We start from the raw sequence: 25,818 nt of genomic DNA, 5'->3' as shown, positions 1-25,818 counted from the left end.
ATATAGATAAGTTTGTGTGATCACATCCAGGCTGTCCAGATCTTGACAAATTTGTCATGTTTGTTTAGCAGAAATAATTTTTAGTGTATCATAAATGCAGCATCATACAGATCATACAGGAAGAATAAGTACCCGCCCACAGTGAAAACTATCCGATAACACCCACCTGGATTTAACAGTAGTTAACTCATTAGGGGCCAAATAATTTGATTACTAATATCACTACATTGATGAGGCAAAATAAAAAAACAAAACATTTTATTCCACTTTCTGCAGCCACTATTACATTATCTGTCTAGTTCAACAGAAAAGATTTGATGAAAAGTCCTCTTTAAAAGAGGATCTGTCAGCTGTCTTGATATGTTTAACCCTATTGACAAGAGAAGATGTATCGGTAATTGGTAATTCCAGAAGGAATTACAGGGGAAATGAACAGTGTAGAATTGTCAGAAATGGGGCTGTAGTTAGTACTCCTTGGTGGTTAAGTATTTACTAATACAGATATGTCACGATAGATGAGAGGTCCTCTTATCTTTTAGTTTAAAGACTGCTAAATTAGTGCTAATGCCTTAGATGCTAGTCTACAGAATAGGCAAAAAAAAAAAATCTAATTTACACTAATATATTCTATATTCCTCAGACCCACTCATGTCTGGTTGTTTATTTTTCCACAGGTCCCTGGGTACAGACAGGAACGTGTAGAGAAAGGGTTGAAGCTCTTTGCCCAGATGATTAACAACAAAGTTTTCTTACTCTCCTTTATTCGGACTCTCGAGTCTCAGCGCAGCTTTTCCATGCGTGATAGAGGCAATGTGGCTTCCCTCATTATGACAGTTTTGCAGAGCAAGTTAGAATATGCCACGGATGTGTTGAAACAACTGCTCTCCGATCTTATCGATAAAAATTTGGAAAGCAAGAATCATCCTAAATTATTGTTGAGAAGGTAAGTTTCTGTAAACGTATGCATGTCTGTTGTGAAGAAGTAATTTGCTAAAATTTAGAAAGAAAATGTAATTTGGGGTTGTAGAGAGGTGTACAGGGACGTGTGAGTCTGTGGGACAAATTAGCAGCAAGATGAGTAATGTTACTATCCCTTTACAAATCAGCATGCATGTAGTAGCATGCCAACAGACTGCCATTTTGTTTGATTCATACAAAGCAAAACACAAAATATTGAGATTTGGAGAATCAGAATTTTTGCCAAATTTAAGGTGAATCCAATATTGCTTGGATTGATTCTGTTATCACTAACTAATACTATATAAAAAACACAAAAATGCAGTTTATGATGCAGTTAATCAAATGTTCGCAGGTTCTAGTCCATTGTTAAAAGGAAAATGTAATGGAAAGTAAAGTTTAAGAAAAAAAATCACCTTTTTACTAATACAAAATATAGAAATGAAAAGAAAAAATAATTGGCATTGATACTTCTGCAAAAATCGAATAAAGTAAATGCTGTAAAGAAAAAATTAAAATAAAAACAATTTGCTACTGTGGAACTAGTTAAAAAATTCAATGTAAGTAACCTGATACATTGTGCTTTGTCTAAAACCAATAGCAACTTGATGGGATGGATTCAAAGAGTACCAGAGCGGGAATCCCTACCGTGAGATGCTCCACCGCTTCAGCTCTTGTACTAGGCTCAAAACAACATATCAGCATTGCCCAGAGCATGCCTTTAACTTAGTGGAAGACAATTACTATAATTTATCAATAGTGTCACTTCTTTTCTATATCTTTTTTTTAAACTATGCAGGGCCTTATTGATCAAATCTTAAAAGCTGGCTATGTTCACTTAGCGACCATTCACAGCAAAGCTTTCATGTCTTTAATTGCTCTGGTAAGATAAAAGCTGCACTCTGATTGGTTGTGTGCCGCCTAGGGCTATGGGGTACTCGGTCCCGGGCAGTGTACTACTGGGATGTGTCACTGGGTGGCCGTTGCCCGGTTCCATGACCCTGGGGGTCGCTTTTAAAAAGGTATTTATATCCAGGGGAATAGTTAATAAAGTTTATGTCGTGAAGCCACTTGCGGGTTGAGGTTATGGTGATGGAACCGCCGCTGCACAGTCTTTCCACTGGGGTTGATGTGATGGCAGCCTGGATGTTGGGCCCTCCACAAATAGGGCCAGGGCCCCAGGGGGTAGGTGAGGGAGTTGGGTGCAGGAACAAGGTAGGCCACACAAGGGGTTGCTGTGTAACTGGTTCTCTTTACTCACAGTAGATGGTAAGTGCTACCCGGAAGAAGGCTGGTATTCACCTCTGGTTCCTTTAGTCCCAGTGCCGGGTTGGTGACCTAGTGGCTTCTTTCCCCTGCACCTTTCTCGAGTTGGTGGGTCCCTGTGGCTTGGAGTGTCTGGGGGTCCCCTCCTGTTAGTCTCTCAGTCTCTGGTCCGTATGGTGGTTGTGTGAACCCTGTATGGTCGGTGTTCCGGTCCCTGGTTCTCCCATTACTGCTGGTGACCCCAGACTTCTAAGGTCAGTGAGGTCCTGGATTGTCCCCTCACTGTGCAGATTTTATCAGGTCTGCCTGGAGCGTTTGCCTGACCTAGGGCTCTGTACCCCGTCGGTGCTAAGGTTCTGGGAGTACTTCGCCGTACTCCACCGGCAGTCACAGGCCTGGACCCTCAGGTCTCCGTTACCCTCATGTGTCAGAGCAATTGCATCCGTCTCCTCTCACTTCCACTTACTAACTGTCTGTCCCCTCCCACCTGGTTGTTGTCTAGTGGACTGGATCGGCTCCACCCCTGGGTGGCTATGCATTGGGTCCAAGTCTAGTATGTTACCAGTCTGTGGATGGGGATAAAACTGGGAATATAATGTGTTTTGCTGTTACCGGCTCTGGTCTTCCAGGTCCCTGGGGGTAGGCCCTGCATCATTGACAGGATGCAGTACCTGGTAGTGCCCTGATGGGTTCAGGGGCGCTACAGTTGCAATGGGCATTTCTTACAGACAATTAATAACTGTACCTCAGCAGGTTCGAATAGTCAACGTGAGATTTTGCATTTACGAATCTTTGCTTTGGGGTTTTGCCATGAGAAAGTTAATTTTAAAGTTGATTTTAATTAATAGATCTTGGAATAATAATAATTATCACAATTGGATTTGTTTAAAAAAAATGTTCCTGTGCTGAGATAATCTTATATATGTGTCCCTTCTAAGTACTATGTAATGGCCGTGTCTGACCGTACAGGGACATGGTCTAATCATGCCACATCTGCTAGGCCTGGGAAGAAGTAAAAAAAAAGTATACAGACATTACAACACATGATCGCAAATTATTTTTTCTTTGAGGTCATACATTTTTAAACAAAATCAGATAGGGAAATGCTTTCTCTCACAGAAAGAATCACCTGCACTCCAATACTATCTCGTCTGCTTACTTTCTTTTGCATCCTCTCTGCCCCAGGAGATGTGGTATGATCAGACCATGTTCCTGTATGGTCAGACACGGCCATTACACAGTACACAGCAGGGACACATTTATAGAATATTCTCAGGACAGGAACATTTTTTTAAACACATTCAATTGGGGAAATTATTATTACTCCAAGATCTATTAGTTAAAATCAACTTAAAAATGGAGTTTGTTCATAGGAAAACCCCTTTAATGCACCGTTACTTTAGTTTAAATTTTCATTAATAAAATAGTTAAGTATCATTGAAAATTTAAAGGTAATTCTCAATATTTACCCTTTTTCTTCTTTTTATTTGTCATATAAAACCATTTTGTAATAATAACTCACATTTTTCAAATCTACCTTGTCCTTCATATGGTAATAACTCTCGAATGCTTCCACATATCTCAGTGATTATGAGACGATTTTTTTTAGGGGGGGCACTTTATACTGTATGTTAGTGGTAAATTTAGGTTGAAAAGTTGTGTCTATTTAAAAAAAAAAAAAAAAAAAAAACTCATATTTTGAATGTTTATGACCTTAAACCAGGTAGTTATTTTCTATAAAAAAGAATGAATAACATTTACCATTTGCCTACGTTACTTTTCCTACTTCATAATAATTTTTTAATGTCCCTGTATTTTATTACAATGTTAGAAAGCTTAAATATTCCAAAGAAATTTTATATTTTTTTGCTAGAAATTTACAAAATATATTTTATTTCAGACTTATTCAATTTTAAAGTTGCTTTGAGGGCCCATATATTGAAAAAACAACAAATTGATACTATTATATCATTGCACTCCTCAAAGTATTTAAAACTTATGTTGGGTAGTTTTCAACCCTTCAAGTGCTTTACAGATATTGACACATAGGGAAATGAAGTAAAGGAAAAATTGTAATATTTTCCCCTAAAATATTGCTGATATCTTAACAGGCCACTATAGCTGAAAGACCCCGAGGTATTACTTGGCTTCAGATTGCCATAGCCACAAATGGGACCACACCAATACAATGTTGGGGTGCCGATGGGTTTAAAGAAGGAGACTGCTCTCTTCTTTTAGCCATATAGATGCTTTTGTTGCTATTCATCTAGGGGTTTAGATACTGATCATGGCTTAGGGATGCCATTCTGTTATTTCTCAGGTTAGTAAAAAGACCTAATGGTGGTCACTAAGGGTTTAAAGCACAGGTTGACTTACAGTGAACCTTGTCGTGTACAATAAAGTTTATGATCAGCCATTCACTGTTACTATTTATTTTTACAGGAATTGGTCTCTTGATGTGTAGTAGCAGCTTTATGCAGGGATCATCAACAGAGGAAATCTGATGATGGTCTCTCGTGAAGCAGTTATCAAATATTTGATTTATTTACCTCTATTCATGCCAAATATAGCTTCTTAAAGGGACAATAGAAAAAATGCTTATATACTGTGCAATGCATAGATATAATAATAATAATATTTATTCATTTATATAGCACTATTAATTCCACAGCACTTTACATACAATGGCAACACTGTCCCCATTGGGGCTCACAATCTAGAGTCCCTAACTGTATGTCTTTTGGAGTGTGGGAGGAAACCGGAGGACCCAGAGGAAACCCACGCAAACACGGGGAGAACATACAAACTCCTTGCAAATGTTGTCCTTGGTGGGATTTGAACCCAGGACCCCAGCGCTGCAAGGCTGCAGTGCTAACCATTGAGCCACCATGCCGCCCCGTCACACAACATCCCCCCAAGCCCAACACTAGGTATAACCAATTGATTCAATTATTTTATTTTGATATTTTGTCCTAGCACTAGACCATTTTAAGTGGGTCTCCTTGTCTGTATCATTAGCCCTTCACCCAAAGCATCTCCCCTGATGAATCCTGGCGGAGGAAACGCGTTGGGAGGCTTCTTGGTGATGACTTTTTAGGGCCATTCTATTTAGGGTCAGCTTGGTACTGTCCTTGTAAGGGCTGGAGTTAATGGGGTGTTGAGGAACTAGCTAGTTCTTGCCAGGGAGAGAGCTCATGCCTGGTCATGGACAGCTACCCGACTGATCTACATTGATGACCCCCTCCAGCAACTGACCCGGACCTACATATGGGTGAGACCAACCCTTTATATCAAGTGTATAACTGCACATTATAAGATTTATTGATCCGGATGTATTAATCATCAGCCAACATTCATACATATATGTCACCGCCATAGCCATACCCATTTAACTTAAATCCAGGAGACACCACTGTGACCTTGGTTTGTTTCCCTCCGGGTAATGGTTGGCACTATTGGATTAACATATATGGTTATATGCCTTTCCTTTGGATGATTCACCAACTCCATATATGATATTGTATTATTACATTATCATGTGAGGTTTGGTTCCCACTGGAACACATCCAATTTAAATTTAAACAATAGACAGGACTGTATTTTTTGTACCTTTCACCCGGATCAAAGCAGTTTATCTCACAGTGTCCATGAACCTTGGGTACTGACTAGAGTTGAGCGCGGTTCGTGGTTCGTGGTTCTCCAGTTCTAGGCTCGAGTGATTTTGGGGCATGTTCTAGATCGAACTAGAACTCGAGCTTTTTGCAAAAGCTCGATAGTTCTAGAAACGTTCGAGAACGGTTCTAGCAGCAAAAAACCAGCTAAATCCTAGCTTGGTTTCTGCTGTAATAGTGTAAGTCACTCTGTGAATCACACTATTATGACATTTCAGTGTATAGTGTGCGTGAACAGCGCCTTCAGATCACTGCTGTTTCTATAATGGCGATCGCCATTTTTTTTTTTTTTTTTCTTGTCTTCCTTCCCTAAGCGCGCGCGTCTTGTGGGGCGGGCCAGCATGTCAGCCAATCCCAGACACACACACAGCTAAGTGGACTTTTAGCCAGAGAAGCAACGGCATGTGTGATAGGATGTCCATGTCACATGTCCCTGCATTATAAAAACGGACATTTTCCTCCAGGACGCCATTATCTCTTCTGCGTCTTTGGTGTCAGACATCACTGTCGCAGCTCCGTCTTGAGTCCTATCGCTGATACAGCTGTATGCGCTCCATACACAGCGCTGGACAGCTTAGGGAGAGCACTTTCTAGCAGTCCTTTTAAGGGCTCAAACCGGCAGGGTCAGAGTTAAGGTGACAGGTCCTGAAAACAGCACCAGCGTCTGTGTAGCCAAGGTCAGGGATTTCCTCCCTGCATTTCCCTATTAGGAGGGATAGAAAGGCAGGCTTCCATTCCTCTATCCAGAGCCCCAAAATCCTGGCACTGTACCCTCCTGTCCTCTGCACACTCCAACTCATAACTAAGCCATTATACTAGCAAACACTCAGTGTACCTAGTGGCATCCTATACGTGGCTATTGGACTTTGCTATAGTCACACTAGTGCAAAGACATTTGCAGAGCGCGTCTGCCTGCATTGCACACTCCAACTCATGATAACTAAGCCATTATACTAGCAAACACTCAGTGTACCTAGTGGCATCCTATACGTAGCTATTGGACTTTGCTATAGTCACACTAGTGCAAAGACATTTGCAGCACCTCTACCTGCATTGCACACTCCAACTCATTATAACTAAGCCATTATACTAGCAAACACTCAGTGTACCTAGTGGCATCCTAAACGTGGCTATTGGACTTTTGTCTAGTCACACTAGTTTAAAGACATTTGCAGCACCTCTGCCTGCATTGCACACTCCAACTCATTATAACTAAGCCATTATACTAGCAAACAGTCAGTGTACCTAGTGGCATCCTAAACGTGGCTATTGGACTTTTGTCTATTCACACTATTGTAAAGATATTTGCAGCACGTCTGCCTGCATTGCACACTCCACCTTTTTTTAACTAAGCCATTATACTAGCAAACACTCAGTGTACCTAGTGGCATCCTAAACGTGGCTATTGGACTTTTGTCTACTCAAACTAGTGGAAAGATATTTGCAGCACGTCTGCCTGCATTGCACACTCCACCTTTTTTTAACTCAGCCATTATACTAGCAAACACTCAGTGTACCTAGTGGCATCCTAAACGTGGCTATTGGACTTTTGTCTATACACAATATTGTAAAGATATTTGCAGCACGTCTGCCTGCATTGCACACTCCACCTTTTTTAACTCAGCCATTATACTAGCAAACAGTCAGTGTACCTAGTGGCATCCTAAACGTGGCTATTGGACTTTTGTCTACTCAAACTAGTGGAAAGATATTTGCAGCATGTCTGCCTGCATTGCACACTCCAACTCATTATAACTAAGCCATTATACTAGCAAACAGTCAGTGTACCTAGTGGCATCCTAAACGTGGCTATTGGACTTTTGTCTATTCACACTATTGTAAAGATATTTGCAAAACGTCTGCCTGCATTGCACACTCCACCTTTTTTTAACTAAGCCATTATACTAGCAAACAGTCAGTGTACCTAGTGGCATCCTAAACGTGGCTATTGGACTTTTGTCTACTCAAACTAGTGGAAAGATATTTGCAGCATGTCTGCCTGCATTGCACACTCCAACTCATTATAACTAAGCCATTATACTAGCAAACAGTCAGTGTACCTAGTGGCATCCTCACCGTGGCTATTGGACTTTTGTCTATACACAATATTGTAAAGATATTTGCAGCACGTCTGCCTGCATTGCACACTCCACCTTTTTTTAACTCAGCCATTATACTAGCAAACAGTCAGTGTACCTAGTGGCATCCTAAACGTGGCTATTGGACTTTTGTCTACTCAAACTAGTGGAAAGATATTTGCAGCATGTCTGCCTGCATTGCACACTCCAACTCATTATAACTAAGCCATTATACTAGCAAACACTCAGTGTACCTAGTGGCATCCTAAACGTGGCTATTGGACTTTTGTCTATTCACACTATTGTAAAGATATTTGCAGCACGTCTGCCTGCATTGCACACTCCACCTTTTTTTAACTAAGCCATTATACTAGCAAACACTCAGTGTACCTAGTGGCATCCTAAACGTGGCTATTGGACTTTTGTCTACTCAAACTAGTGGAAAGATATTTGCAGCATGTCTGCCTGCATTGCACACTCCAACTCATTATAACTAAGCCATTATACTAGCAAACACTCAGTGTACCTAGTGGCATCCTAAACGTGGCTATTGGACTTTTGTCTATTCACACTATTGTAAAGATATTTGCAGCACATCTGCCTGCATTGCACACTCCACCTTTTTTTAACTAAGCCATTATACTAGCAAACACTCAGTGTACCTAGTGGCATCCTAAACGTGGCTATTGGACTTTTGTCTACTCAAACTATTGTAAAGATATTTGCAGCACGTCTGCCTGCATTGCACACTCCACCTTTTTTTAACTCAGCCATTATACTAGCAAACACTCAGTGTACCTAGTGGCATCCTAAACGTGGCTATTGGACTTTTGTCTACTCAAACTAGTGGAAAGATATTTGCAGCATGTCTGCCTGCATTGCACACTCCAACTCATTATAACTAAGCCATTATACTAGCAAACAGTCAGTGTACCTAGTGGCATCCTAAACGTGGCTATTGGACTTTTGTCTATTCACACTATTGTAAAGATATTTGCAGCACGTCTGCCTGCATTGCACACTCCACCTTTTTTTAACTCAGCCATTATACTAGCAAACAGTCAGTGTACCTAGTTGCATAATAAACGTGGCTATTGGACTTTTGTCTATACACAATATTGTAAAGATATTTGCAGCACTTCTGCCTGCATTGCACACTCCACCTTTTTTTAACTCAGCCATTATACTAGCAAACAGTCAGTGTACCTAGTGGCATCCTAAACGTGGCTATTGGACTTTTGTCTACTCAAACTAGTGGAAAGATATTTGCAGCATGTCTGCCTGCATTGCACACTCCAACTCATTATAACTAAGCCATTATACTAGCAAACAGTCAGTGTACCTAGTGGCATCCTAAACGTGGCTATTGGACTTTTGTCTATTCACACTATTGTAAAGATATTTGCAGCACGTCTGCCTGCATTGCACACTCCACCTTTTTTTAACTCAGCCATTATACTAGCAAACAGTCAGTGTACCTAGTGGCATCCTAAACGTGGCTATTGGACTTTTGTCTGTACACAATATTGTAAAGATATTTGCAGCACGTCTGCCTGCATTGCACACTCCACCTTTTTTTAACTCAGCCATTATACTAGCAAACAATCAGTGTACCTAGTGGCATCCTCACCGTGGCTATTGGACTTTTGTCTATACACAATATTGTAAAGATATTTGCAGCACGTCTGCCTGCATTGCACACTCCACCTTTTTTTAACTCAGCCATTATACTAGCAAACAGTCAGTGTACCTAGTGGCATCCTAAACGTGGCTATTGGACTTTTGTCTACTCAAACTAGTGGAAAGATATTTGCAGCATGTCTGCCTGCATTGTACACTCCAACTCATTATAACTAAGCCATTATACTAGCAAACACTCAGTGTACCTAGTGGCATCCTAAACGTGGCTATTGGACTTTTGTCTATTCACACTATTGTAAAGATATTTGCAGCACGTCTGCCTGCATTGCACACTCCACCTTTTTTTAACTAAGCCATTATACTAGCAAACACTCAGTGTACCTAGTGGCATCCTAAACGTGGCTATTGGACTTTTGTCTACTCAAACTAGTGGAAAGATATTTGCAGCATGTCTGCCTGCATTGCACACTCCAACTCATTATAACTAAGCCATTATACTAGCAAACACTCAGTGTACCTAGTGGCATCCTAAACGTGGCTATTGGACTTTTGTCTATTCACACTATTGTAAAGATATTTGCAGCACGTCTGCCTGCATTGCACACTCCACCTTTTTTTAACTAAGCCATTATACTAGCAAACACTCAGTGTACCTAGTGGCATCCTAAACGTGGCTATTGGACTTTGCTATAGTCACACTAGTGCAAAGACATTTGCAGCACCTCTACCTGCATTGCACACTCCAACTCATTATAACTAAGCCATTATACTAGCAAACACTCAGTGTACCTAGTGGCATCCTATACGTAGCTATTGGACTTTGCTATAGTCACACTAGTGCAAAGACATTTGCAGCACCTCTACCTGCATTGCACACTCCAACTCATTATAACTAAGCCATTATACTAGCAAACACTCAGTGTACCTAGTGGCATCCTAAACGTGGCTATTGGACTTTTGTCTAGTCACACTAGTGCAAAGACATTTGCAGCACCTCTGCCTGCATTGCACACTCCAACTCATTATAACTAAGCCATTATACTAGCAAACAGTCAGTGTACCTAGTGGCATCCTAAACGTGGCTATTGGACTTCTGTATAGTCCCACTAGTGCAAATCTATGTGCAGCACCTCTGCATGACACCCTCCTGCTCTGTTTTTAATGAGCTATAATGATAGAAAAAAATACTGCCATTTTGTGGCATCATAGAACTGGCTGTTGTATTCCATTAGTGCCCCACTGGTGACAAGCTATTTATAGCACCTCTACATGACACCCTCATGCACATTTTGCTACGCTAATGTTATAGCAAACTCATGGAATTCATTGCTGCATTTCATAATTCGGAGGGATAGAAAGTCAGGCTTCCTTTAGCTTTTCCTTCTGTTCATAGACAGCATCTCCAAGAGCAATTTCCCCTCCACGTCTAAGTGTGGAGAGGCAGCTAGTGCGCATGCGTGTGCCGATTTACCCCAGCTGCAGCCTAATTACAGTGTTTCGCCTAGTGAGTATGCTCAGCCTGACTGTGTTATTCCTGACGCTAAGTCTTCATTTCGGGATACAGCGCATGCTCCCACACTAAGTGTGAAAAGCCTCTTTGCACAGGTGCTTGCATTCCGTGCCGGGTCTAAGTCCTGTTTTGTGCCTAGACACCATGCTAAAGCTGATAGTCTTTTTTCAGAGACTGTATTTCATGCTACTGAGCATGCTCAGGAACTTCCTGCATCAGAGACTAGGTACGGTAATGAACTCTTGGGCCCTGCCCCTGATGTGGGGGTCCCATATAGACCACAGGGCATCAGCTGTCCTCCCAAATGGCTTGCAGAGGCCCACCCCTATGACTTGTCACCGCATTATTGATGGTCAGACGATGACTGGTGAGGTGTTTGGGTCATGGCAGCCATGACGTCATCATTGAAGTTGCGGTTCCAAATAGGACGCTACTTATGCCACTCATGACGTGTCACTTTACTTTTGTCTGCAGGAGGTGCATTGTGGTTCACCCTGGTTTGGGGCGGACCCAGGTTATAAAAGGGGCTGGAGCCAACAAGGAGGAGCGCAGTCTTCTATTATGCTACGAAAGAGCACACCTCCATGTGTTGAACCCATTGCGGCTTTAGGCCAGAGGTAGGCAGGGATAGGGTGGTGGATGCAGGCCACCACCACAGTTGGTAACGCAGAACGGTTAAGACCAGCTCCTGTCCTACCAGTCCTGCTTGTGCAGCCCAGTGGCATTAACAGGCCTGCTGCTGCTGATGCGCCTGCTGTCCACAGGTGTGGCCCCTACGCACACGGTCAGCGTACTCAATGGCCCCTGTGTGGTTAACAGGGAGTTCCTGGGCTGGGTGGGCATGTGGACCCTGTGACGCTAACAGGGCTCCCAGTCTCCAGATCCGAATGGCGTCTAACTCAGTTCAGGATACTATTAGTTTCATAGCCACAAAGCTCTGTATCCTCCACCAAACCTTCCAGTTGCCAAACTCTCCTTTTCCAACTGGGAGCACGGTGGACACTGACTGCTGAAGGTGATATATACCTTTCTCTTTCTTTTCTTATTAATTTACGTTATATTATTATTATTATTATTATTATTTATTTATAGAGCACCATTAATTCCATGGTGCTGTACATGAGAGGGGGGGTTACATACAAAATACGTATACAAGTTACAGTAGACAGACTAGTACAGAGGGAAGAGGGCCCTACCCTTGCGGGCTTACATTCTATAGGATTGTGGGGAGGAGACAATAGGTGGGGTGTAGGTCAGGCGGCAGCTCCGCACGGTGGTCGGGCGGCAGCTCCGCACGGTGGTCGGGCGGCAGCTCCGCACGGTGGTCGGGCGGCAGCTCCGCACGGTGGTCGGGCGGCAGCTCCGCACGGTGGTCGGGCGGCAGCTCCGCACGGTGGTCGGGCGGCAGCTCCGCACGGTGGTCGGGCGGCAGCGAGTTCATTGTAGATTGTAGGCATTTCTGAACAGGTGCGTTTTCAGGTTCCATTTGAAGTTTGCAAGGGTAGGGGATAGTCTGACGTGTTTAGGCAGCGAGTTCCAGGAGACTGAGGATGCTCGGGAGAAGTCTTGGAGTCGGTTGTGTGAGGAGCGAATGAGAGAGGAGGAGAGGAGGAGATCTTGGGAGGACCGGAGGTGACGTGTTGGAGTGTAGTGGGAGAGTAGTTCGGAGATGTACGGAGGGGAAAGATTATGCACAGCTTTGTAGGTCAGTGTTAGAAGTTTGAATTGGATACGGTGGAAGATTGGAAGCCAGTGGAGGGACATGCAGAGAGGAGAAGCGGGGTGGTATTGAGGAGAGAGGTGGATAAGTCGGGCAGCAGAGTTAAGGATGGACTGGAGAGGGGCAAGCGTGTTGGCAGGGAGGCCACAGAGGAGGATGTTACAGTAGTCGAGGCGGGAGATTATGAGGGCATGCACTAGCATTTTAGTAGATTGCAAATTGAGGAAAGGGCGGATTCTGGAAATATTTTTGAGTTGAAGACGGCAAGAGGTGGTGAGGGATTGGATGTGTGGTATGAAGGATAAGGCAGAGTCAAAGGTCACTCCGAGGCAGCGAACTTTGGGTACTGGCGAGAGCGTGGTGTTATTTATTGTAATAGATAGATCAGGTGGAGAGTGTAGGTGAGACGGAGGAAAGATGATTAGTTCAGTTTTGGCCACATTGAGCTTTAGGAAGCGAGAGGAGAAGAAGGAGGATATAGCAGATAGACATTTCGGGATTTTGGACAGCAGAGATGTGGCATCTGGGCCAGAGAGGTAGATCTGGGTGTCGTCGGCATATAGGTGGTATTGGAAGCCATGGGACTTTATGAGTTGTCCCAGGCCAAATGTGTAGATAGAGAAAAGTAGGGGTCCTAGGACAGAGCCTTGAGGGACGCCAACAGAGAGATGGTGGGATGAAGAGGTTGTGTGGGAGTGGGAGACACTAAAAGTGCGATTTGAGAGGTATGAAGAGATCCAAGAGAGGGCAAGATCTCTGACATAGTATATACCACCTTATCCAAATCTGCCAGTCCCACTGTAACAGATGGTGTTTCTTCAGCAAATGTTACTGTTGCTTAACCACCAAATCCACGGACCAAAACTTATTTCCCCTTTCCAACACACCTGTTCCCCTTTCCACCAGCATCTGTCCTTTTTCAACTCATTTTGGTATATGAACAAAAGTGCAACTCTGCAGGGACACCGTACTCAACGCCATCTCAGAACAGCAGCCAGCCCTCGGTCCCTCAGATGTGGACAAGTAAAAGACCATTTCCTCCTATCCATGACAAAGCGTTGAGATTCACTCTGTGCAGCACTGGTGTTTAGTGGGAAAGTAGATCTAAGATTGCGTACCACATTCTGCAGATACTCCTGTATACGTGCGTCCATTTCTATGGCACGAATTATTTTGCCAAATTTTGTCTTGTACCGGGGATGTAACAGTGTGGCAACCCAGTATTCTGGATTACTTTGAATTCGTACAATCCGAGGGTCATGTTGTAGGTAGTGCAGCAAGAAGCCGCTGATGTGTCTTGTACATCCAGGAGGACCAAGTCCTTGGTGTGTTGGTGGCAGAGAGGTGAGAATCGTGCCTCCTTCCTCTGCCCTCTCACCACAACCTTGCACAACCGAAATGTGAGCAAGCTCTCACTCATCTGCTGAGTCTTCCATGCCCATCGCAAGTTCGTCCTCCATTTCTTCATTGGCTCCTGCACCTTCCTCAACACTTTTTGCTGATACTATGCACCCTTGTTAATCACTCTCCCTCACCATGACTGCCGCCTAGGTGCCGCTGACCATCTGGACCTCGTAGATCTTGTTATCCCTTCCGCATATGACTCCTCCTGTACTTCCTCCCCTTCCTCTTGTCCCAACACCTGACTCCGAATAATAATTACAGTGCGCTCCATCATGTAGATGACCAGAATTGTCACGCTGAGAATGACATTGCCAGTGCTAAACATCTTCGTCGACATTTGTAAACTGTGTAGCAGGGTGCATAGGTCCTTGATCTGACACCACTCCAGCAGCGTGATCTGCACCACCTCTGGATCAAGTTAGGCCAGGCTATATGTCATAACGTATTGCAGCAGGGTTCGGCAGTGCTGCCACAAACGCTGCAACATGTGCAGATTCAAATTCCTGCGTGTGGGCACATCGCATTTCAGGCGTTTAACCAGCAGACCTAAAGACTTCTGTTGCGACGAAAGTTGTTGAGCTGCTGTGTGCGCACGATGGAAGTGAGCACATAGCGAGCGTGCACGCTGCACAAGGCCATGTAGGCCGTGATGGTGTTTTAAAAATTGATGGAGAATTAGGTTCAACACGTGAGCCATACAAGGCACGTGTGTCACATTGCCCTGCTGATGGCCCGCAGCCAGGTTTGCATCATTGCCGCACACGGCTGTTAAGTCACCAACGGAGTCCGCTCCGTCAATTTGTACTCCGGTCGCCAGGTGACAACGTGTTCCTTTCATGAATAGTGCTGATGATGGGAGAGGAGTCGATGCCAGCGGCGCAGGTGGACGCAGGTTATGCTCACACACTGGGCTGCATTACCTTGACAGATGCAGAATCTCTGGCTGAATGTAGCTGGTGGGTATCTCACAGATGAAATACCATCATACAGCTACAACCAATGGGAAGACACCACACCCTTTTTTATGCCCATCCTGTCTGCAGACCACTGCCAGACATAGCTATGAACCTCTGGTTAATTTTACCCCCAGTTCAGTTTTATGATTTTGTATGCTTGTTACCTGACTACTTTTCCTGCTTGCTGTTTATGTACCTTGTTGGCCAATCCGCATTTCACCTCTGCTTGTTTTCTGATTAAGTCCTGCCCGTCCCATTCTGTTCCTGTTCCTCAATTAATGTTTTGACCCTGCCTGACTACTATTCTCTGGAAATGCAGCCTTCCACAGGTATTAATCACCTTGGGCCCTGTGTAATTCCTAATCCCTGTATAGGGGTTAAAGGGTTTCAGGGTTCTAGGGGTCCTACTTGGTGAGTGGCTTCCCTCTAGCCTATCATTAACAGCCCATCTGAGTGTGTGGATCAAGGAAGGCGTTACACCGTGCTCTCTGCAGAAGGCCATGTGGGCCAGGATAGTGCTTTAAAAATTGCTGGACAACCAGGTTCAACACGTGAACCACACAAGCCATGTGTGTCACATTGTCACAGCGAAGGGCCGCACCCATGTTTGCATCATTGTCGCACCCAGCCTTCCCTGGCTGCTGGTTGAGTGGAGACAACCATTGATGAAACTCGGTCTCCAGAGCTAACCGTCCACAACTTCTCAGCGGTGTGACTCACATTTCCCATACATTTCAAAGTAAACCTTTGACCGCCTGATGGCATTGAGCTCTGCTGCCAGCATAGTAAGGAGGTGTGTGGTATTCCTTGTGTGCAGTTACAAGGAAGGGTGGCCTGACCACACAGGGTTTGCGCCAAGGCGGAGGACCCACACGAGGTTGAAGAGGCAGAAGCAGTGTATTAACTTCTACATACAGAAGAAGGATTGAAACAACTCGTGGGGACGGCAAGACTTGGACAGCAGACCCTTCTCCATCTCTCACCATAGTTTGCCAGTGCCCAGTCAGTGACATGTAATGACCCTGTCTATGCTTACTGGTCCAAGTATCTGTGTTGAAATGCACCCTGTCGCACACAGAGTTTCTCAAGGAAGTGGTGATGTTGTGTGCGACATGCTGGTGTAGCGCGGGCATGCTGTTCTTGGAGAAGCAGTGGTGATTGGGCATCTTGTACTGGATCACAGCGACAGACATAAGGTCTCTAAAATCCTGTGTGTCCACTAGGCGGGAAGGCAGCATTTCGGTAGCCAACAGCTTACAGAGGGATAGAGTCAACCTCTTAGCTTTGTCATGGGTCGCAGGAAGTGGCCTTTTATTTGACCACATCTGAGGGACAGAGATCTGGCTGCTGTGTGTAGACGGTGTTGAGTAGGGTGTCCCTGGAAAAATGCAGGTTTGTGAGGAAAGTGCAGGCGGAGACATGATGTTGCCTTCATCCAACGTTGGTGCTATCAATGTCTGAGAGAGCTGTACACACGTACTTGTTTCCCCTTCCAAACCAACTGACGACCTACCAAGCAAACTGCCTGTTGCGGTTACAGTGGTGGAAGTTGTGGGTGGAAAAACAGGTGTGACAGCTGTCCCCACAGTCCTAGAAGATGACGAGCGCGCGGATGCACTGGAAGGGGCAAGCGGTGGATGGTTCGCTCCGCTAGGCCGCATTGCAGCACGGTGAGCTTCCCACCGGGCCATATGATATTTATTCATGTGACGATTCATGGAAGAAGTTGTCAAACTGCTGAGGTTTTGACCTCTACTAAGAGAACCATGACAAATTTTACAGATCACATAATTTGGGCGATCTTTTTCTATGTCAAAAAAGGACCAGGCTAAGCAAGGCTTAGAGGCCATGCGACCTGTTGATCCACCCCGAATAATGCTCAGAGGCAGAGTGGTGGCTGAGGATGCAGTTGTAGACGTGCTACCAGTGCTCCGACTCTATCCAGGAAGGCGCAAGGTAACTTCGTCGTCGGTTGCATCCTCCTCCACCGCCTCTGTTGACCTCCTCGAGTGTCTGACTGTGGGTTGACAGTAGGTGGGATCTAGAACTTCATCATCAATTGTTGTGTTTGCACTCCCCTCCCCCTCTGACCGAGCCTCTTCTTGCCCTGACCGAATATTTCAGTTGTCATCCCAATCGGGTATCTGCGTCTCATCTTCATCAGTATGTTCCTCATTGTCTATAACCACAGGTGTTGGAAAGGCAGCATTTTGGTAGCCAACAGTTTGCAGATGCTGAAAGTCAACCTCCAAGCCATGTCATGCCCTTCTAAAAGCATGTAAAACACAGCGAGGGGACTCCAACCACAGTCTCCCTCGTTGCCACTAAGTGGGCCACACACACCCCACTTGACTGGCATCAGTTGACCCCCCTTTTGAAAAAGAAAAAGATGCTTTGCATGAAGCACTCTCAAAAATACGCGTGCCTTTCCCGTCCCCTGGCTGACCCAGGGGAAGAAAAGTCCTCTGAGAGCCATGACTTGTTCATCTTGGTTCTTTTAGAAACACAGCGAGGGGACTCCAACCACAGTCTCCCTCGTTGCCACTAACTGGGCCACACACACCCCACTTGACTGGCATCGGTTGACCCCCCCTTTTGAAAAAGAAAAAGATGCTTTGCATGAAGCACTCTCAAAAATACGCGTGCCTTTCCCGTCCCCTGGCTGACCCAGGGGAAGAAAAGTCCTCTGAGAGCCATGACTTGTTCATCTTGGTTCTTTTAGAAACACAGCGAGGGGACTCCAACCACAGTCTCCCTCACTGCCACTAACTGGGCCACACACACCCCACTTGACTGGCATCGGTTGACCCCCCCTTTTGAAAAAGAAAAAGATGCTTTGCATGAAGCACTCTCAAAAATACGCGTGCCTTTCCTGTCCCCTGGCTGACCCAGGGGAAGAAAAGTTCTCTGAGAGCCATGACTTGTTCATCTTGGTTCTTTTAGAAACACAGCGAGGGGACTCCAACCACAGTCTCCCTCGTTGCCACTAACTGGGCCACACACACCCCACTTGACTGGCATCGGTTGACCCCCCCTTTTGAAAAAGAAAAAGATGCTTTGCATGAAGCACTCTCAAAAATACGCGTGCCTTTCCCGTCCCCTGGCTGACCCAGGGGAAGAAAAGTCCTCTGAGAGCCATGACTTGTTCATCTTGGTTCTTTTAGAAACACAGCGAGGGGACTCCAACCACAGTCTCCCTCGTTGCCACTAACTGGGCCACACACACCCCACTTGACTGGCATCGGTTGACCCCCCCTTTTGAAAAAGAAAAAGATGCTTTGCATGAAGCACTCTCAAAAATACGCGTGCCTTTCCCGTCCCCTGGCTGACCCAGGGGAAGAAAAGTCCTCTGAGAGCCATGACTTGTTCATCTTGGTTCTTTTAGAAACACAGCGAGGGGACTCCAACCACAGTCTCCCTCGTTGCCACTAATTGGGCCACACACACCCCACTTGACTGGCATCGGTTGAGCCCCCTTTTGAAAAAGAAAAAGATGCTTTGCATGAAGCACTCTCAAAAATACGCGTGCCTTTCCCGTCCCCTGGCTGACCCAGGGGAAGAAAAGTCCTCTGAGAGCCATGACTTGTTCATCTTGGTTCTTTTAGAAACACAGCGAGGGGACTCCAACCACAGTCTCCCTCGTTGCCACTAACTGGGCCACACACACCCCACTTGACTGGCATCGGTTGACCCCCCGTTTTGAAAAAGAAAAAGATGCTTTGCATGAAGCACTCTCAAAAATACGCGTGCCTTTCCCGTCCCCTGGCTGACCCAGGGGAAGAAAAGTCCTCTGAGAGCCATGACTTGTTCATCTTGGTTCTTTTAGAAACACAGCGAGGGGACTCCAACCACAGTCTCCCTCGTTGCCACTAACTGGGCCACATACACCCCACTTGACTGGCATCGGTTGACCCCCCCTTTTGAAAAAGAAAAAGATGCTTTGCATGAAGCACTCTCAAAAATACGCGTGCCTTTCCCGTCCCCTGGCTGACCCAGGGGAAGAAAAGTCCTCTGAGAGCCATGACTTGTTCATCTTGGTTCTTTTAGAAACACAGCGAGGGGACTCCAACCACAGTCTCCCTCGTTGCCACTAATTGGGCCACACACACCCCACTTGACTGGCATCGGTTGAGCCCCCTTTTGAAAAAGAAAAAGATGCTTTGCATGAAGCACTCTCAAAAATACGCGTGCCTTTCCCGTCCCCTGGCTGACCCAGGGGAAGAAAAGTCCTCTGAGAGCCATGACTTGTTCATCTTGGTTCTTTTAGAAACACAGCGAGGGGACTCCAACCACAGTCTCCCTCGTTGCCACTAATTGGGCCACACACACGCCACTTGACTGGCATTGGTTGAGCCCCCTTTTGAAAAAGAAAAAGATGCTTTGCATGAAGCACTCTCAAAAATACGCGTGCCTTTCCCGTCCCCTGGCTGACCCAGGGGAAGAAAAGTCCTCTGAGAGCCATGTCCACATTGTCAGTGGACAGACGCGTGTGCTTATCTGCCAGCAGACCACCAGCAGCACTGAAGACAGGTTCCGAGAGAACGCTGGCTGCAGGACATGACAAGATCCCCAAGGCGTACGTGGCGAGCTCAGGCAATTTATCCAGATTGGAAGCCTAAAATGAGCAGGGCTCAAGTTGCACAATAATGGAATCGATGTTTCCTTGCATATACTCATATATCTGTGTGTCCTCCTCTTTTTCCTTGTCCAGCTGTTTTGTTTTCGCATGAGTATATGTCCTTGTCACTTTCCCATGTGTTTGTGTTGTGTTGTGAGTTGTTTGTCACCTTTTGGACACCTTTGAGGGTGTTTTCTAGGTGTTTTTATGTGTTTGTGATTGCCTGCCATTGTTTCCTATGCAGTTCGAGTTCGGTTCGTCGAACGTTCGACGAACCGAACTCGAACGGGACCTCCGTTCGGCGAACCGACCTCGAGCCGAACCGGGACCGGTTCGCTCATCTCTAGTACTGACGTGTTTTTGAATCTTTTGGTATTCGTTTGATAAATTGGATATTTTGCTGACTGTTACCATCTCCTAATCGTGTGGTGGTTCCAACACCGTTTTTGTTGTGGTCCTTTCGGACATGAATAGTGTTTTCTTTTGTTTGCACAATGTTTTTATGGTTGCAGCACTACGCAACTTTTTATAGAAAGTGTAATTAAAAGTTATGTACTATCCCCTCTATTATTGCTGATACTTACCTTTATATTGAGAGGCGTCATAGGAACGGTTTATCATTTCCTGTTTTTGTATTTGCTGGTATTTCTATTTTATTTTGATAGATCAGACTTTTCCGTTTCTACAGTATAAAGTATCGTTTAATTTTCTTTATTTTTGAAAGTGCGGTGATTAAACCTTTTATATAATTTTAATTTTCTAATATTCTTTTAAACAGTTTTTTTCAATTACTTTTTTTTTTAATCGGTTTAGACATGAACCTGAGTTAACTTGATCACATTCTGCATACTGCAATACTAATGTAGAATATGGTGAAAATGATGGTCTTCAATGGCCTGCAGCTGGGCTTTACAGCTCCCGTGGTCCAATAAAAATAGAGAAGGCTTTATTAAGTAATCCTTGGATATGAGACAAGACTCAAGTATAAAATGCATTTTGTACTTGTGTCTTGTCTCATCTCCATGGATTACTTAATAAAGCCTTCTCTATTCTGATTGGATCTTGGAAACTGGATTTTTTTAATTTCATTATATGTTGCTAAAAGGTTTTAGGCTAAAATTAAGAACCTGAACATTTTAAACATCACTAACCAAAACAAACGTACAAACAATGGAGAATAGTAAAATTCATGGTTGTAGTGTTCCATAATGCATTATTAATTAACCCCTTCAAAATATGACTTTAAAGAGAATCTGTCACCAGGATTTTGCAATGTCAGCTGAGGACAGCATGCTGCAAGGGTTAAAAAAAGAAAAAAATATCTGTTTTTCTCTTATCTGTGTTCAAGCTATGATTTACCTATACTAAAGGCTCTGTGATTAACATTTGTGACTCCTCTGCACTTGCAAAGCAGTCCAGCATGCCCCCTTGCAGTGATTGACACCTTACAGTCAATGCAAATTCTCTATTAAGAGGCTGGTGTTGGTGGGGACAGCTCCCAGCTCTGCTACACTCAATTGTGAGATAAAGTCAGAACAGCTACACACAGTGATCTAAGATAAACATGCTAAGTTTAGGAATTTCTTTGCCTACATTATGCTGCACTCAGATGAAAAAGTGAAAACCTAGTGACAGATTCCCTGTAAATTTATGAACAAATAGATTTGGGTGCTAAATGTCTGACAAATAAATACTCAAAAGAGAGAAGAAAAATACAAAAATGTACACCAGTCAGGACAGCAATTAAAAAAATAAAATAATTTTTATTATTATTATTATTATCCTAAAACCCATCTAACTATAAATTGCATGTTCCATCATTTGAGTACACATGATCAAGATACAACATCCACACATACAGTATGTAAAAAATTAAAGATAATAAATGTAGCTAGCTCATCATTGCTTCACTCAAAAATGTGTACATTGCAGACAAGTATAATGGATAGCTTGGCAATACAAAGTAATCATCCACAGATTATGCACTTACTGTACTCAAATTAATAATTCCAGTGTGTTGCTTGAAAGTTTAAGCACTTCAGAATTTTCCATATTTATGCATAAATTTAACTTAAAGCTACTTGAGATTTTCTCATAAGTTTTAAAAGTAGATACAGAAAGCCAAATAAATCAAATGAGCAGTAATGGCATGCGGCCCCTCAGGCTGCTTCGTGCGGCCCCCAGGCCCGTGCCCCTGTTCACTATCGCTGCAGGTGCAGGGGCCGCAGCCACTGTCTGCACTTGGTTAGATGAATGTTTTGCCGGCGCTCTCAGAGTCAAGGGCTCTGCACGCGCAGCGCAGGTAATACAATCATCTGCCATAAATCACTGACAGTGGCTGCGGCCACTGCACCGGCCGCGATAGTGAACAGGGGCACGGGCCTGGGGGCAGCACGAAGCAGAGATGAGGGAACGCGGGACAGGTGAGAAGAATGGTGTTTTGCGTGTGTGTGTGTATATATATATATATATATATATATATATATATATATATATATATATATATGTGTGTGTATATACAGATAGGTCCAGAAATATTTGGACAGTGACACAAGTTTTGTTATTTTAGCTGTTTACAAAAACATGTTCAGAAATACAATTATATATATAATATGGGCTGAAAGTGCACACTCCCAGCTGCAACATGAGAGTTTTCACATCCAAATCGGAGAAAGGGTTTAGGAATCATAGCTCTGTAATGCATAGCCTCCTCTTTTTAAAGGGACCAAAAGTAATTGGACAAGCGACTCTAAGGGCTGCAATTAACTCTGAAGGCATCTCCCTCGTTAACCTGTAATCAATGAAGTAGTTAAAAGGTCTGGGGTACATATATACACACATATATACACACACACACACATATACAGTTAGGTCCAGAAATATTTGGACAGTGACACAATTTTCGCGAGTTGGGCTCTGCATGCCACCACATTGGATTTGAAATGAAATCTCTACAACAGAATTCAAGTGCTGATTGTAACGTTTAATTTGAAGGTTTGAACAAAAATATCTGATAGAAATTGTAGGAATTGTACACATTTCTTTACTAACACTCCACATTTTAGGAGGTCAAAAGTAATTGGACAAATAAACCAAACCCAAACAAAATATTTTTATTTTCAATATTTTGTTGCGAATCCTTTGGAGGCAATCACTGCCTTAAGTCTGGAACCCATGGACATCACCAAACGCTGGGTTTCCTCCTTCTTAATGCTTTGCCAGGCTTTTACAGCCGCAGCCTTCAGGTCTTGCTTGTTTGTGGGTCTTTCCGTCTTAAGTCTGGATTTGAGCAAGTGAAATGCATGCTCAATTGGGTTAAGATCTGGTGATTGACTTGGCCATTGCAGAATGTTCCACTTTTTTGCACTCATGAACTCCTGGGTAGCTTTGGCTGTATGCTTGGGGTCATTGTCCATCTGTACTATGAAGCGCCGTCCGATCAAATTTGCGGCATTTGGCTGAATCTGGGCTGAAAGTATATCCCGGTACACTTCAGAATTCATCCGGCTACTCTTGTCTGCTGTTATGTCATCAATAAACACAAGTGACCCAGTGCCATTGAAAGCCATGCATGCCCATGCCATCACGTTGCCTCCACCATGTTTTACAGAGGATGTGGTGTGCCTTGGATCATGTGCCGTTCCCTTTCTTCTCCAAACTTTTTTCTTCCCATCATTCTGGTACAGGTTGATCTTTGTCTCATCTGTCCATAGAATACTTTTCCAGAACTGAGCTGGCTTCATGAGGTGTTTTTCAGCAAATTTAACTCTGGCCTGTCTATTTTTGGAATTGATGAATGGTTTGCATCTAGATGTGAACCCTTTGTATTTACTTTCATGGAGTCTTCTCTTTACTGTTGACTTAGAGACAGATACACCTACTTCACTGAGAGTGTTCTGGACTTCAGTTGATGTTGTGAACGGGTTCTTCTTCACCAAAGAAAGTATGCGGCGATCATCCACCACTGTTGTCGTCCGTGGACGCCCAGGCCTTTTTGAGTTCCCAAGCTCACCAATCAATTCCTTTTTTCTCAGAATGTACCCGACTGTTGATTTTGCTACTCCAAGCATGTCTGCTATCTCTCTGATGGATTTTTTCTTTTTTTTCAGCCTCAGGATGTTCTGCTTCACCTCAATTGAGAGTTCCTTAGACCGCATGTTGTCTGGTCACAGCAACAGCTTCCAAATGCAAAACCACACACCTGTAATCAACCCCAGACCTTTTAACTACTTCATTGATTACAGGTTAACGAGGGAGATGCCTTCAGAGTTAATTGCAGCCCTTAGAGTCCCTTGTCCAATTACTTTTGGTCCCTTGAAAAAGAGGAGGCTATGCATTACAGAGCTATGATTCCTAAACCCTTTCTCCGATTTGGATGTGAAAACTCTCATATTGCAGCTGGGAGTGTGCACTTTCAGCCCATATTATATATATAATTGTATTTCTGAACATGTTTTTGTAAACAGCTAAAATAACAAAACTTGTGTCACTGTCCAAATATTTCTGGCCCTGACTGAACATGTGTGTGTGTGTGTGTGTAGGAAGGCACATTAACCCCTTAGCGACCTATGACTTGCTGGGTACGTCATGGCTCCCTGGTACTTAAGGACCCATGACGTACCCAGTATGTCATGGTGAGATCGTGGCCCTGGTGCCCCGGTGTCTGCGATCACTTTGCATTGCAAATACCTTCGATTCGGGGAGGAGGGGACCTCAAGAGGGGTGGTGTCTCCTCCCCGGACCTACGGAGGCTGTGATTGGCTGAACGGTGTTCGTCAGCCAATCACAGCCACTATAATGTTCAGCCATTGAAAATGGCTGAAACATTGAAATCCAGCCATATCAGTGCAGCTGTAGCACCGATCATTGGCTGGAGCCGGGTGACCTCAGTTTCACCCGCCCCCAGCTCTGATTGGAGAGACCGGTCTTGTGACCGATCTGTCAAATCACTGTGGATCTGGGTCCAGAGACCACCCCCTCAGCTTCATTCCAGCGTCTGTGGAAGTGAAGGGAGCGATCGGTAAGTTATAGCGCCCCTGCCCCCTTTCAGCCGCTGCCGCCACCGCCGCTGCCACTGCCCCCCCCTTGACCCATTACTACAGCATGGGGACATTACTATAGGATGGGGACAAGGTGGGCACATGACTGTAGAATAGGGACAAGGTGGGCACATGACTACAGGATGGGGACAAGGTGGGCACATGTCTATAGAATAGGGACAAGATGAGCTCATTGCTAAAGCATGGGGATATTACAAGGATGGGCACAATACTATTGGATGGGGTCATTACTATAGGATAGGGATAAGGCTGGGGACATTACTATAGGATGGGGACTAGGATGGGCACAGTACTACTGGATAGGGACATTACTACAAGGGGACAAGGATGAGAAACATTACTATAGGATAGGGATAAGGCTGGACACATTACTGTAGGATGGGCACATTATGATAAGATGGGGACATTACTATAGGATGGGACTGTACTATAGGATATTAGGGGACAAGGGGACAAGGATGAGAAACATTACTATAGGATAGGGATAAGGCTGGACACATTACTGTAGGATGGGCACATTATGATAAGATGGGGATATTACTATAGGATGGGGACAAGGTTGGCACATTACTATAGGATAGGGACATTACTGTAGGATGGGTACATTACTATAGAATGGGACAACTATATGATGGGGACAGTACTACAGGATAGGGAGATTGCTACAAGGGGAGAAAGATGGGAAACATTACTATAAGATGGGGACAAGGCTGGACACATTACTACAGGATGTGCACCTTACGATAATATGGGGACAATGATGGGGAACATTACTATGGGATGGGGACAAGGATGAGCACATTACTGTAGGATGGGGACTAGGATGGGGTACAATACTACAAGGGGACAAGGATGGGCACATTACAACAAGATGGGGAACATTATTAAAAGATGTTGGCCAAAATTTCTATATAGTGATAATTGTAACACTATTAGT

General features: G+C 44.3%; 1 protein-coding gene across 1 annotated transcript in view; it reads left to right on the top strand.

Moving 5' to 3' along the window:
* The window catches only part of PLXNA4 (plexin A4), a 1,083,593-nt gene that overhangs the window by 908,683 nt on the left and 149,092 nt on the right, over nucleotides 1–25,818 (top strand). Inside the window, exon 22 of the mRNA XM_075345346.1 lies at nucleotides 675–943. Within this exon, the coding sequence (XP_075201461.1) occupies nucleotides 675–943 (269 nt within the window). The remainder of the gene's footprint in view (nucleotides 1–674; nucleotides 944–25,818) is intronic.

This window comes from Anomaloglossus baeobatrachus, chromosome 4 (assembly GCF_048569485.1).
Source record: "Anomaloglossus baeobatrachus isolate aAnoBae1 chromosome 4, aAnoBae1.hap1, whole genome shotgun sequence".
Lineage (NCBI taxonomy): Eukaryota > Metazoa > Chordata > Amphibia > Anura > Aromobatidae > Anomaloglossus > Anomaloglossus baeobatrachus.
Note: the sequence above shows the minus strand (reverse complement) of the source record. Positions and strands in the feature narration are given on the sequence as shown.